Below are 15,319 nucleotides of genomic sequence, written 5' to 3'. Positions count from 1 at the left end.
CAACACATTTCTAACTTAGAAGGTAAAAGTTAGTGGAGTTATGCCAGGATGGCTTCAATAAAAAGTGCAAGGGTAGAAAGCATGAAAAAAAATCAAAAATACATTTTAAGTAATCTACATTTAAAATACTTTAAAATTTTGGTCTTTTAATGTAAATATGTAAAAATATTTCGAATACCCCACATTTAACTACCAAAATCATTTTTCAAAAAGATTTCCTGAATTATCAGTTCTACCCCCACTCCCACCCATCCAATCTTATCACTCTCAGACCCCACAACCAACCAGCTTAGCTGTCAGGTTAAGGAAGAGAAAAAAGCATTCAGTTAAGTTTAAAAAAACAAAGAAAGAAAAAACCATCCATATACCCACCATTTAATTGTATACTTGAGGTTTGGTTGACTGACTGTGCTATCATCTAGGAAAATGGTGGAGCAGGAACTGTATTTCCTTGCTATTTGTCCTGGAGGATGCTAGAAAACAACAGCAACAAGATTAACATCACCCCCTTAACTTGAGATAAGACCACAGAGGAAAAATGTCTTAGCAAGAAAATGTCAACATTACCACCAAGAACAGTACAAAAACACTTTATTCATAAAATGAACTTCCTTGCTCTTCCATATATAAAAGTCACCAGGACCATGTCTAGTCCCTAACTTCCTGCATCAGGAGAACAGTAAACTCTTGCAATCAAGCATCAAAAAGTATGTTTCAGAGTCCACAAAAATCACCTGCCCCATGGCTTGCATGAAACACTACACTAACAAAAGCCTGCAATTTAGATGGTGGCCTGGTTTTATGCATAAGATCAAGACACTGTACCCACTTTCCTTACTCTTGAAATACAGTTGATTTAGGGGCCATGGAAAATGCAACCAATGTTAATTTAGAATCTCCTGATTAATCTGCTTGAATTTCAGCAGGTAAAGTTATAATGAAAAAATACTGCTTTGTTAAGGACAAAATAAGTTTTAAAGGGGAAGATTATCTGATACTTTTGAAAATACAACCAATGAATGACCTTTAGGTAGTTCTTTGTGTGGTCTTATGACAGGTTCTTTCATAATTGTACAAGTGCTGGGCTCTTTGGAGAACTTTAGAACAGAATTTCTTCTAGAAGATACTGGTGAAGTAAATAGAATTTATAGCACACACTGATAACAGCTAGCTGAACACTAAATAGATTTCTGGCAACAATCGGGCAATATGATAAGTACACATCAATCTGGATAGCTCCTGATCAAAAGCAAACTAGAAAAAAAATTAAACTATGCAAACAAGTTTCCACGTGCCTGATGCTATGTTGAATGTCTGAGTGTCATTTTCAGCAACAAAAAAACCAACAATTCCTTGGGGATCCCAATATCGTATGCCTGACCTGGCTGCCTGCAACATACCCTGGTATACACAGTCCACGAATTTAGTAAAGGAAGCCTCAATGTTAGAGACCAAATGCCCTGTTCAGTATCTTAAAGTTTATTCCCATTTAATAAGATTTCCTCAGTAATAAAGTAAGGAAAATGTGAGGCAGCCTGAGAAATATATAAACAACGTTATAAACAGAATCTCTTCTCAAAACTAGATAAATGATACTAGTTACTTCTTTGGGGTTCCAATTTCTTAAATCAGTTAGACAGCACTGCACTGCTGAAGCATCCTGACCCTCGGAGCCCCAGTCTCACATCAACAGCACACGGGTCAGAAGGAAAGAACCACAACCAGGAAATTCAGAAGCTAAGGCCTCTCCCCAGGGTTCTTTCCTTAGGCTTACACTCTCAAGTGCCTGTATGGAGACAGGGCATAGAGAACGCTTGTGAAATTCAAGTCTCAAGTCAAATGTCAGTTTTCACATGGCATTTAACATCTATTAAATGAATCACATTTCATTAAGACAATCCAGACATTAAAAACAATTCTCTTCCTCTTTTTAAACTCTTGTAGCAATCACATGTAAGTCATAAAAGACATACTAAAGCCTCAGACTCTAATAACAGCTATTACTATAGGTAATAAACTAAAAATGCTTAGGGAATTTTTCCTACAGATGTAAAATCTACTACAAACAAAATCTGTCTTTAACACAGACACTATATTTAACATTAAAAGCCAGTAATTAAATTTTTTCTGGTGTTAATAAATTTTTAGACATATGGGATAACTTTAGAAATCCTAACAACGAAGGAAAAGGACAATAATATTTCATTTGTGTTTCTTGTGGGGTTTCAATTGTTTCCTCTGATGCAAACTCCTTCCCGATTAAAATGTAACAGGGCTCGCAAAGAATAAATGGTTTCCCTAAGAAAATATAAGCCATGAAGTCAGGGAAAGAAGAGTGATACACAGGGTCATGGGACCTCTCAGGATACAGAGAATATCCCATCATAATCTAGGAAGTAACCTTTGTCAGTTAATGGGCAGGACACCCCTCTGTGTGCACCATCCCTAAGGTTCAGAGAGTTAACTCAAAGCCAGCCACACAAAGGGACCCTGCCCTGGCCTGAGGACTGTCCCAGGTGCGGGTCTGAGCATCCCAGAACTAAGGGCTGATCTGCCAAAGCCCTCGACCCCAGGGGGATGCCAAGCCAGCTTTTAAACTATTTAATAAATTTGAAACTGAATAAAAATCCCAAGTGTTGAGTTATAAAGGTTTTAGTTTCAGAGTATCTCAACACTCTAAAGACCATTTAGGCACTAAGTCATTTGTTGACTGTCAGGACTACAAGACTCACAGAATGTGAACTTCGCTTAATCTGAACCCCACATCACCAAAAAGCTGAAATAGCTGTAATCCTTCCACCAGAAACGCTCTTGACCCCAGGGTTGTCGCTGGTTTTTGTTGTTGTTGTTGTTGTTGTTGTTGAACTGGTTCCCTCAGGGTGTGGTGGAGGAAAGTACAACACCTCCTGCTGTGTGGTACTATCCAACAACTGACTGATGCTTGGCCTCTGGACGCGGCAGAGGCACATCACTCAGAACAGGGCACTCTAATTCGATAGTTTTCATAAGCACACGTGTCAGGTAGTTCTCAATGTTACACAAAATGTTTTTGTTAATGTATTGCTCCATGATTCTGAAAACACTAGTATGCTTGTACATGTGTGTGCGCGTGCACGTGCACACACAGACCCTGCCACTTAGGTTCCCATCTTTGCTAGTAAATGACACGGCAAAGTGATGCGCTGGAGAAACAGCAGGGCACAACTCTTAGTAGTCAATCTGACTTGGACATAACTAGCTGTGTGGCCTGGGCAAGTTACCTGGCCTCCTCTCTGTCCCTCAGTTTTCTTAGCTGTAAAACAGAGATGAAAATGACAGATCCTACCTCATGGGTCTATCAGAAGGAGTGCACGAGTTAGTATTTGTAAAGCACCTTGAGCAGGGCGAGCATGTGGGAAGCACCTGTCGGTAATCGTTAAGTAGAAACTGCGTTAAACAGGTCAACAAAGCAACAGGGATGTTCTTTATGCCTAACGCTTACAACATTTTGGAAAAACATAAAAGGAAATGCCTAAGGCAATGTTTTACTTGCAAACGATGGACATCATCCTATAGACAACTTAGAAAGATTGTCCCAAAAACAGCAAGTGTCTTAGCGAGAGCGCAGATACTATAGAGTCAACCACGAACTGCTTAGAAGAGGAGCCTGATGAATGAGAAGCCCAATTATGAATTATTCTAAAGAAATAAAATCTGTATCTTTGAAATAATGTGAACCTTACAGATTAAGTTACGAATATGCAGAATAATCAAATTTTAGAGCTAGACTGAAGCAAGTTCATTTAGTCCACGTATTCACACCATGTCTACAGTACAAAATGTGATTTACATCAAGGTCCACTAATATATGAAAATTGCTGAATGACATATTTAAGAAGATTTTATTGAAGAGTTATCATGTGTCCCAAATAATGAGATTATCCCCTTAGATAATTCCAATACTGATGTATGTCAGATACAAAGATACATGGATATGCACATGTACATGCACACACAAACATACAATCAAAGTGCAGGATGAAGAGGAGGAGGAAGCAGAGATAAGACTTCCACTGGACCTTCCACAATGACCCCAATCTTTCTCCCAACTATTTCAACTGCTACCACCCGCGACACCTCCTCAAACCCTCCACCCATCACCATGCTGAGCTCCCCACAGGGAGTCTGAGTCACAGAACCCAGAGGCCACCAGACAGCGTCCCCTCACTTTCTTGCCTCTTCTTCCTTGGCAAATCGGTCATACCTCCCTCTACCTGGAGTAGAAGCCCTAACTCTCTTCAGGCCAGAACTAATTAGTACCTTGGCTTCTTCAAAATGTCTTTCCGAACTGGCTCAACCTCCACACTTCCTCCCCATTCACAAAAATCTCTAAGTCTGCTATGCAGATGGGTCCTCTGCAGTCCTCCTACCAATCTGATATTTGAACTGAAGTTTTTTTCTTTCTGGGGTTTCCTCCTTGCTTTCTCCCATCTTTCCGGCCACTCAGTCTCAGTCCCTTTGCGGACTCTGCTTCTCTGAATTTCCTTAGATGTGATCATCTTTTCGTTTTCCTCTAAACACTTTCCCAGGCGACTCTCACCCACTCTCATTAATTCAACTTCCTTCTGCCCTGTGTTGAGTCCCAAATCTCTCCTCTCTGGCCCCAACTTCTGTTCTGAGCTCACTACTTACTGCCTGGTTGACCCCTCCATCTCAATGTTCCTCATGGGCACCTCAAATGCCAAACTAATTTGTTCCTCTAATCAACTGTAATGGCTTAAAACCAGAAATCCTCGTTTTCCTTTCTGTTGGTTTCCTTGTATCAAGTGCTATCAATTCTACTCCAAGTACACTTTCACATCATCCTTTCCCCTGCACCCCTCTAGCCACTATCTGGTATATGAAAGCCACATGGTCTCTCACCTGTATCAGTGCAGTAACCACCTTGCCTCCAGGCTCACTCCTCTCCAAACCATTCTTCTTTAAGTGCTACTGTCATCTTAATACAAAGCAAATCAGATCGTGTTGCCTCCCTGCCTAGATGGTTCTGAGGTTCTCCACTGGGGAGAGGCACACGAGTCAACTCTCCATCTTTCCAGGTTCACTGTTTACTTCCTCTTTCCCTGCACACCACACTTGGACATAATTCAAAGATGAAAGGAACAATGGCCAGTTTTATTTAACTGCCATCAAGGATGAGCCCACAGTGTGCTGGGTTACTTTACGTGTATTCATTTAGAGCTCACAAACATTTAGAGCCCTGCAATGCAGGTAGAATTGCCATTTTAAAGATAAGGAGATCAGAGAAATGAAGTAGCATTTCCAACATCAAATCTAAGACACCAGAGCACAAAGCCATGTTTGTCTGACTCCCAAGCCCGTGTCTCCCTCCCTGAGGTTCTGCAGCCCTTCCCTTGAGCTGTTCTCTCCTAAACCTTCTCATATAATACCCTAAAGACCTTTTCCCCTCCCTGACTCCACTCATCCTTCAGCACTCTGCTGACAGTGCTTCCTCTAGATGCCTTCCCAACACCACCAGACCACCTGGGCTGGGCACCCCTCTGTGTGTTCTATGCCCATGTTCGCCCTCCACAGCACCAGTCACTCTCCATTGTCGTTTCTGGCTCAGTTTTCTATGTGTCTCTAGGGTCTAGACTGCAGGTGTCTTGGAGGTACAGACTGGATAATTTTCTTGAATCAGCAAATGAAGAACAGCTCCATCTTGGGACTAGAGTACTCACTTCTCCTAAAGGTGGGAAGTCATCTACCTCCATGACGGCACAGGATCCTCTGTGAGGGAGACCACAGTGTGGCCACAGCAGCTGTGTTACGGCAGAAAGGGCATGCTGTGTGGCAATGAGCTGGCGACAGGGGCCTGCACCACTGGGCAGTGAAATGCTGATACATGCAGAACACACGAAATGGGGCATGGCAGGCAGATCAAGGAGCCAAGTTCACGTGGACAAGGCACTCCAGACAGGCAGCGCGGCAGCACAGTGGAGTCAGAAAGCTCAGTGTTGGGCTGCAGCTCTGTTACTGATGAGTTGTGTAAACATGGCCAAGTTACTTACAGAGGACAATCACACATACTGGCTTGATCAGGACAGCCGTAGTTTATCCCTGTTGTCCTAGAATAACCAATAATAGTACCCCTTTTCATAATCAATTAAAATGTATAAGCCTATCACCTTAAGCTTAGCCTCCCTAAGCTTCAATGTCTTCATCTATAAAATTCAGATACAGAACCTGCCCTTCATTGTGGTGCTATGAGGAGTAACACCTGTAAAGTACTTAGCACGTAGATGAACTCAATAAATATTAAGTCACTTAACACTTAAGAGTCTCTAGGCTTTAACTTCCCATTTTCAATGACGGTCTTACTTCCTAGAAAGGTTTGTTAGGATCAAAAAAAAAAAAAAGCATTAAATAATGTAAGGGCCAGGCATGGTAGCTCATGCCAATAATCCCAGCACTTTGGGAAGCCCAAGTGGGAGAATCAATCGAGCCCAGGAGTTCGAGACCAACCTGAGCCATACAGCAAGACCTCATCTCTACAAAAAAGAGAAATAAATTAGCCATGTGTGGTGATGCATACCGGTGGTGCCAGTTACTCAGGAGGCTGAGGCGGGAAGATGGGTTGGGCCCAGGAAGTCAAGACTGCAGTGAGCCATGATTGTGCCACTATACTCTACCCTGAGTGACAGAGTGAAACCCTGTCTCACAAATAAATAAATAAATAAAATGAAGCAATATTACTAGAGGAAAATAAGCAGTAAAAGTTTGTGAAAGGAAGTAATATTAGTGAAATCTCTAAATATGAAAGCTCCACAATTTTTTTTAATCTTAAGGAGGTCAAACTATGACCTTGATAAAGGAGGCAGGTTTCGGTCTGCAGCCTCCTTGGGCCACAGAGAAAGGACATTTGCACTGGCATACCTTGACTAGGAATGAACGAAAGGCCTGCTGGAGTGCAGAAGTGGAGGGGAGGCTGGGTTGCAGAATCACACCTGCCACCTGCTGAACTCCCAGCTCACAGATAGTCTCCATGAAACCATAAAGGCCACTCATTTTGCAGAAGTGTCTTTGCCTTATTCACACAGCTAATACAGGGTGGAGTGGAATTCAAGAACTTTGTGTGGAATTCTGAAGCCTGTGAAACCCAGAGCACTGATCAGCAAGAGCAGGCGTGCTCACAGGGGGATGCCCATACGTGGAAGGCACCAGGCTGGGAGAAAGGAAAGCATCATCATCACTTTTCCAAGACCACCAGGGGTCACGGAGACACAAAGACAAAAAGCAAAACTATGAAAAAATCTTCCTCTCTGACCTCAAAGTGTTCACAAACTAATGTTCCATAGAAAGAAAAAGAAGGTGCAGGTTAGGCGCAGTGGCTCATGGCTGTAATCCCAGCACTTTGGGAGGCCAAGGCAGCTGGATCACTTGAGGTCAGGAGTTTGAGACCAGCCTTGCCAACATGGTGAAACTCTGTCTGTATTAAAAATACAAAAATTAGCTGGGCATGGTGGCGAGTGCCTGTAATCCCAGCTACTCAGGAGGTTGAGGCAGCAGAATCACTTGAATCCAGAAGGCAGAGGTTGCAGTAAGCCAAGATCACATCACTTTACTCCAGCCTGGGTAACAGAGTAAGATTCTGTCCCCCTACCCCCACCCCTCAAAAAAGGGTACAGCTTTTAGTGGGATCGATTTTTTACAGCAAGACTAAAGTAGAAGGCAAATGACCATGGAGTTAAGAACACAGGTGAACCAAATCATTCTCTATGAAAGCGAGAAAATAAACCAACTTTGGATCTCAGAACAAAAACTGGAAAATGCCAACTTTATGGTAGAATTCTGCTTTGTCGATATGTACTTGGCCATAAAAAGGAATGAAGTTCTGAGATACATGGATGAACCTTGAAAACATTATACTAAGTGAAAGAAGTCACTCAAAAAAGGCCATGCATTATATGATTACATTTATATAAAATATCCAAAATAGACAAATCTACAGAGACAAACAGTAGACTAGTTGGGGAGGGGAAGGAGTAGGAATGACTGCTAATGGGTACAGGGTTTCTTTTGGGGGTGATGAATATGTTCTAAAATTGACTGTGATGACGGCTGCACACATCTGTGGTTATATTAAAAACCACTGAACTGTACATTTTAAAAGGTGAATTTTACATGTTAATTGCATATCAATAAAACTTACTTTAAAAAATAAGTTTTCCATTAGAAATTAAAAAGTCAAAGGCCCAGGTCAAGAAAAAACCCTATGGGATAGACTGGAATTGGAAATTTAAAGTAATTCATGATTTCTGAAATGTCTGTTTCCTAGCTACACCTGCTAAATGGGCCTAGAAGCAGTAACACCGTAGCAGCAATGAGCACACATGGTGTCCAGACCTTGGTTCCAGTACCATTTGCCACTAAAAGGAATCAGGACTCTCTGGAGAAATGGCTATCCAGGGTTGAGGCAAAGGTACAAGATAAGCCTGGAATATCTTATTGTGCCAAAGAGCAAAGGAATTCTCAAAACAAAATGAAAGGATGAAGCATGTCACAAGAACACAAAACCAGTGTCAAAAGACTGCCACTACCCAAATCTAGGACAGTTTGAGCATCAAAATATTTAAGCAGAGGCATGAACTAGGTATCACTGGAAAAGCAGAAATCCAGGAATCTGTACTGAAAATGGCTGGATGGACAGACAGATGGACAGACGGGAAGAGAAGGCTCTCCGCTGAAGCAGAACACCTACTGACAAAGGGAGAGGAAGTATGGCAGGGTTGGAAAACCACCATTCTGTGACCAAAAATAATAAAGATTGGTTCACATAAGCCTGATCAACAGATCAGGGGGTGGGGATAAAGCACAGGATATCTACATGGTTTTCAAGTACCTGCCCAGAGACTGCTTGTTAGTTGCCAAGGGAAAATGAGTAAACAGACAGTGGAGAATCCAGGCAGCACCTTGTCCAGTAATTAAAATCAACACCAGCAACAAGAGTCAGATGATACTGCCTGCCTCTCGATTTGATGCCTTGAAAAAGGCTACACTCCATGTAGTACTCTAGCTATAAATGTTTAACTGAATCCTTCGGGCAAATCCAAAATGAGAAACATTACGTTATTATTTTAAAAAAACAAAAACAAAACAATAAAAAAAAACCTGACCCTGTATTATTCCAACAGTGTCAACGCCCTGAAAGACTGAGAAAGGCCTAGGATCTGCTCCAGATTAAAGGACATCGAGGGTACATGCCAACTAAATGCCATGTGTCAGCCTGGAGTGAAACCCATACCACAGACAAACACGCTGTAGTGGACATTACGGAGCCACTTAACACCGCTGGAATATGGTCAGTTAATTAGAAGAAACATATCAATGTTAAATTCTTTATTTTGACAATATTGTGGTTACACAGAGAACAGCCTTGATCTTAGGAAACACACAGTGGAGTATTAGGGAGAAAAGGCAGAATGCAGACAACCTACTTACAAACAATTCAGAAAAAATAATAAAGGACAATGACCAAGGATATGCAGAATGTGAGGGAATACTGGTTTAAAACTGATGAATCTGGCTAAAGGGTAGATGAGAGTTTTCTGTATTATTATTATTCTTATTATTATAATTATTCTGTAAGTTTGAAATAAAAGTTAAAATATACATATGTATACACACACACACATATATATACACACACACACATATATATGTATCTATAAAGTCAAAGAACAGATTATAACACAAGGCTAAGGGTAACAGAGTCTGCTTCTTAAAGGGCTTTTCTGACAAAGTTCCTGCTTCAAATACAATGCTCCTTCAAGGCTTCACTTGATTCCTCTCTTCTCTCTACTCCAGAAGTCCCTGAGCAAGGTGATGAAGTTGAAAACTGAGGAGGTTAGGAGAGCAATGAAGTGACAAGTAGAATGCACAGCGAAGATGCACTCAGTGCCTGCCCAGCTAGCAGGAGTGGTTGTGCTTCCCCTGACCCCAGGAATGGCAGCAATGGAACCAAGCAAGAGTCAGTGACTGACTAAAATGAGAACAGCTCCTTCCCCACACATAGCAGTGTCTGAGCAATATGAAAAACAGGCAGCTGTGGTCAAGAATTTGTGCTGGCTAATTAAGGGATGAGATCCTAACACTATATACAAAAGATCAGGGCTTCCAACATAGAAACTTCCACGGAGAACACACCATGAGTTACCAGGATAAATCGTAACATCAGCTCAGTGGCCCCTTCACTTGGGTGTCTTAACAAGGACAACGTAGCTTTCAAAATGACCTTCCACAAAGGCACTAGGGAAGCAATTCCACCTGTCAGCTGTCCTGTATTTGAATGGGCCATTACACTTTACAAGTGCCACTTCCTTTGTGCCTCGTAACAAGAGTGACAGCATGAAGGAAGGGAAGAAGAAACAGAAAGGTAAGAAAAGATATAGTCCTCCACAGACATAACCAATACACTCAAGGAATTGATGTCCTACACAAGCTTCTCAACGTACCAGTATTTCCACGTGTAACATTATCATTTCTAAACATTCCACAAAAAGAAGAAGAAAAAACAAAAAGAAGAGAGAAAATAACAAAATATCTACCCCATTTCAACATCCCTGGGTGAAGCAGAACAGGAGGTCTGACAACCAGGGCATCTAAGGTTCCTTTAGTGACATGAAAATCCTGTACTCTCAATTATTGCTGCTACTTTTCTATAAATTTGAAATTATTTCAAAGTAAAAGCTGGATTTCTTTAATCGTACTGGATTTTTTAAATTTTTACTGATATTTTAAAACTGAGTCTTCCTTCACATCCTCCAAGCATATGGCACTGATGCTAACACAGCAGCTGCTCAATAAACTCTCATTCTATTAAGAGTAAATCTTCCAGAGGCAAAAGCAAGATTAAAATGTTTTAAATTTCAGTTCCTAGATGTAGCTCACTGTATTACTTGACTTTTATGACTTACAGATGAAGCTTATAACCAGAATAGACACCATTTTACAAGGAATCCTATTCCTACCTCACTCAAAACTAAAAGGCAGAAACTGATTTGGAACTGAACTACATTAAGAGCAGCAAACTATTCAAGTCAGTATTCCCCAAAGGGAGCTGAACAGAATATACTCGTCCCAGAAAATCTTGGTCTTAATGATTATGAAAAAACTATATCCATACTCAAAATACCAGCAAGACTTTCATCAGTTTTGATATTGAACTTTGAAAATCAAATCAAATTTACCTAAACTCCAATGGGCAATAATAATACAACATACATATATGGTGTTATAATTAGGCTGCAAATCATTACCTTCTTTGAGTCAAGTAGGTCTGAAATTATGAACCATCCTAGGAAATAAGAGAACTGAGATTTCAAGATGTTTCCAAGACTGCCCAATTAGCAGGTGGCAGAATGAGGGCTTGAATAAAGTTCTTCTGGCTCCAAGTCCTGCTAATAATGTGACTCTTGCTTAGCTGATAAGTAACACTCCCTAGTTGCTTTACTTACTCACAAAGTTTCCTGAACTATCACCAGACTCAGTGTTGAGACAAACGCTTTGGTTTTTTTGAGGATGACACTACACATAATCCTCAGTCTGGTTTTCTCGTTTCAAAGTGCACCTATGGCAAACAAGACAAAGGAAGCTGGCTATTCAACTCCTGATTTGTTCTGTTTTCATACCTTTTTTTTTAACTTCTTAGAATAATCCATTCATTTTTGGTATGCTATCACCAGGTAGCAGGAAGATAATCATAGAAAAGTTAGGCTAAGATAAAAAGCATGCATTCTCTCTGAGTTTCAGGAGTGATTTTTTTTTTCAGGAGTGATTATGAACTCCAACCACCTACAATGTCACCCACAATATATAATCAAATATTTTCACACTTTAATTAAAAGATTCATAAAATAGCTAACCTTTAAAAAAAAAAAAAGCAAAGTCAAAACGTCAGCAAATTTTAAACAAAGTATACACTTTAAATAAAGTCCTTTACATAGCCTTTTAAAAATACGTATATCTTTCATATGCATTAAATTTTCCTACCTGGGCGCAGTGGCTCACGCTTGTAATCCCAGAACTTTGGGAAGCTAATAAGGTGGGTGGAACACCTGAGGTCAGGAGTTCGAGATCAGCCTGGCCAACATGGCGAAATCCTGTCTCTACTAAAAATACAAAAATTAGCTGGGTATGGTGGTGCATGCTTGTAATCCCAACTACTTGGGAGGCTGAGGCAGGTGAACAGTTTGAACCCGGAAGGGGGAGGTTGTAGTGAGCCAAGTTTGTGCCAATGCACTCCAGCCTGGGGGACAGAGTGAGACTCCGTCTCAAAACAAACAAACAAACAAACAAACACAAAAACTTCCTATAACTGTTCACTTTATTTACATCTAAAACATAGGTGTTGATTAGAATATTAACCTTTATAATTCACCCTGGTTGAACTTGTTGTCAAAACATCCAAAGTGGTTTATTTTCAAATGGTTTCAAGCTTTAAAACCTGTAATAATTCCTTGAGAAGTGGTCTCCTTTCACTTAATCCTCTGAGTCTCTCTTGGCTGTTTTGAGCCACTTAAAGGCCCCTCTCATTTTCTAGCCTGGGGTTCCATTCTCTACTGCCCCATTCCCTGGAGAATGTCCTGGGTCAAAGCCCACTCTTCTCACTTGCTCATGTGTGTTGTTTGAAACCAGAAAAGCCCTACTTTTCTCCACCTGGAGGAGGTTATTTCCCCTGCAGTTATCATGGTCCTGGGAGTAGAGGTGAACATCCACCTTGCCTTAAATGGCTTACCTACACAACTGTATTCATTTCTTTTAAATAGTAACCTCTTTGTAGGTTATCTTAGCAACATGCACTAAGTGGGTTCTTCAAAACTTGAAAGAGAAATTAAAGAAACAATCTCCCTCACAATAAGGCAAATAAAAAATGAAATGGTATAATAAGGGTGAAAAATAACTGTCACTCCAGAGTTCAGTAACAGACTAAATGACAAATTTTAGTTGAGATCCATATTCAGAAATGAACCCTAGAGACTGTGCCACACAAATTTAATTATAAATGTTATCTCTAACTTCAGATAAGCAAGCTAAACAACCTCTGTCACACGGGAACCGGTGTCATTATCTGAGGAGCACAGAGGATGCGAGCTAAATGGGGTGCTGAAGCAGAACACCTGGAACTCAACCTAGGCTCCACTGTCTACTTGGCTAACTTCTTTGTGCCTCGGTCTCCTCATCTGTAAAATAGTAATACTGAATTGTACCTACCTAGCACGGCCATTGTGCTAACTAAATGCGTCCATTAAACCAATCACAGCAGAGCCTGGCACACACGCTTTAAAGCACTCAGCAGATGGTACTGATTATTATTATTGCTCGTCTTTTCTCCACCGTTCTAACTTACTATTCCCAAGTTTCAAAACCTGCAAAGTACAGCTGCTTTATTAGCCTAATTGAATCTGCAGGTAATTTCACTCAAATGATATTTCAGCTGGTTGGACTGGCACACTCCCACGGCTTTTCCCAGTGTGGCAGGACTGATGGCGCTCATTTGCAGTGAGGTCTGTTCACAGTTTGGAGGGTCATGCTCCTTGTTACAGGGTCATTTGTTATATAAGAAACTTAGCACCCAGATTTTTTTTCTATAGGAATAGGTGCATTTGCATAGATCTCAACAACTGTGCAATTTCACTCTGTGTCATCAGATGTGATTTTACAGAGGTTTGAATGCTGGGCTGGGTTTTAGAAGCTATCGTGCATGAGAATGCATGACCTCCCATTCTAATCCACGTGCTGGGTGCAGAAAGTGTGTACTCAAGTGTGTGGCAGATGCTAGGACTGTAAAGGACACAAAATGGCAAGGTTAGGTGTGTGCCTGGGTGAAGGGCAGGGGTGTTAAAAGAGGTATGCAGGTTAGAACTGTGGGAGCACACCTCTGTATCATCAGTCGCAATGAGAACAGAGCGGCACAAACTCCTATCCTCCTATTTCTTCAATGCACCTTCCATGGAGCTGCAGTGAACAGGAAAGATGGCCTGGATGCAGTTCCAGCTCTTCCCTTTCCCTTGCAAGCTCCTTGGCAGGCGTGCTAATGAGTATAATGAGTAGGAAAGCATTCAAGTGCACCCAGCAGGCAAAGAAATGGAAGCAAGGATTTAGAGAATTTGTTCCAATCGCTCGAATTTTTATATCCAGGTATATACTGCTTTAAAAAAAAAAAAAAGCATCGCAATTTTCATATTTTCCTCATGACACAGACTGCAATTTCAAAGGTGCTTTACATGGATGTTTTGAAATTTAAGGGGCTGAGAGAAAAGGTCACAGACTGCTTTAAGAATCTGCTAAAAATTATAAGCCCTCTGACCCCTAGAAACTGTATATGTGCATATATATTAACATTGACTACAAAGAAGTTATCAATCTTCTATGGGCATAGCATCACGTCCCTTAAGTGTAAGAGCCCAGCTTATGAATTTCTTCCCAACTGCATTTTGTCCATATTTTCAAAGGGCAGAGAATACAATATTATGGCTTTAAGTCTCTTTCATACACAGCTTTAGGAATAAGTATTTCAAGATCTGCAAATACATAGATGCAGACAGTCTAAAAATCCTGAGAAAGACCCTTGCATGGTTCTGTTTTTAGAATGAGAACTTACAGCATACTTATTTTGATAATTTACACCTGTTTCATCATTCCATACCTCTCAGAGAGTTTTCTTTCCTAAAGGGGCATATTTCTAAGAAGGGGTGGCTAGGACTTGCCTGGTACATAAGGTGTGGAGTAGGCGCTGGAGCCAGCCAACTACACCTCTGCTCAAGGAAGGAAGAGGGATAAAGTATCTCAACGGGGCACCTGCACCTGACCACCAGGGGAGGGAGACATGGCTAAGAATGGCCAAAAGACTACAGCCAAATGTTTGAACATCTTTTTTTAATTTAGTGTTATCAAGTTTATCCTCTTTCTTGGAGCATCAGAAGAACATGCAGACTCTACTGGACCCACAAACAACAAATGGGAAGAGTCAAGTGTGGAGACAGAGAGCCTCATGGAAAACAATTATGTGTTTATTCAAATGAAACTGAGCTGCAAGAGAGAAAGAGTAATTTGGGGGTGAGGGTAGAGAAAGGAAAGGAATCAAAAATTAAAAAGAAGTGCCTTTCGCTTGGACTTGCTGGGTGATGTTTGAGATGTTATTGTTCACACACATCATCTCATGAACAATAGTGGTCTAGGGCTTCTGGAAAAATATTTGGGACAGTGGACAAATACCGAGTAATGCTTGTCAAATTACAAACCTCACTAAGCATAAGTACACTGCAACATTCTTCCAAGT

At 40.9% G+C, this 15,319-nt stretch overlaps 1 protein-coding gene across 8 annotated transcripts in view; it reads right to left on the bottom strand.

The window, feature by feature from the left end:
- The window catches only part of CCNY (cyclin Y), a 322,018-nt gene that overhangs the window by 58,745 nt on the left and 247,954 nt on the right, over positions 1 to 15,319 (bottom strand). For all 8 annotated transcript variants that reach the window (XM_017848398.1, XM_017848399.1, XM_017848394.1 and 5 more), the window contains one exon: positions 373 to 473. In XM_017848398.1, coding sequence (XP_017703887.1) covers positions 373 to 473 — 101 coding nt within the window. The remainder of the gene's footprint in view (positions 1 to 372; positions 474 to 15,319) is intronic.

This window comes from Rhinopithecus bieti, unplaced genomic scaffold (genome assembly GCF_001698545.2).
Source record: "Rhinopithecus bieti isolate Rb0 unplaced genomic scaffold, ASM169854v2 scaffold_30965, whole genome shotgun sequence".
In the NCBI taxonomy this organism is placed as follows: domain Eukaryota; kingdom Metazoa; phylum Chordata; class Mammalia; order Primates; family Cercopithecidae; genus Rhinopithecus; species Rhinopithecus bieti.
Note: the sequence above shows the minus strand (reverse complement) of the source record. Positions and strands in the feature narration are given on the sequence as shown.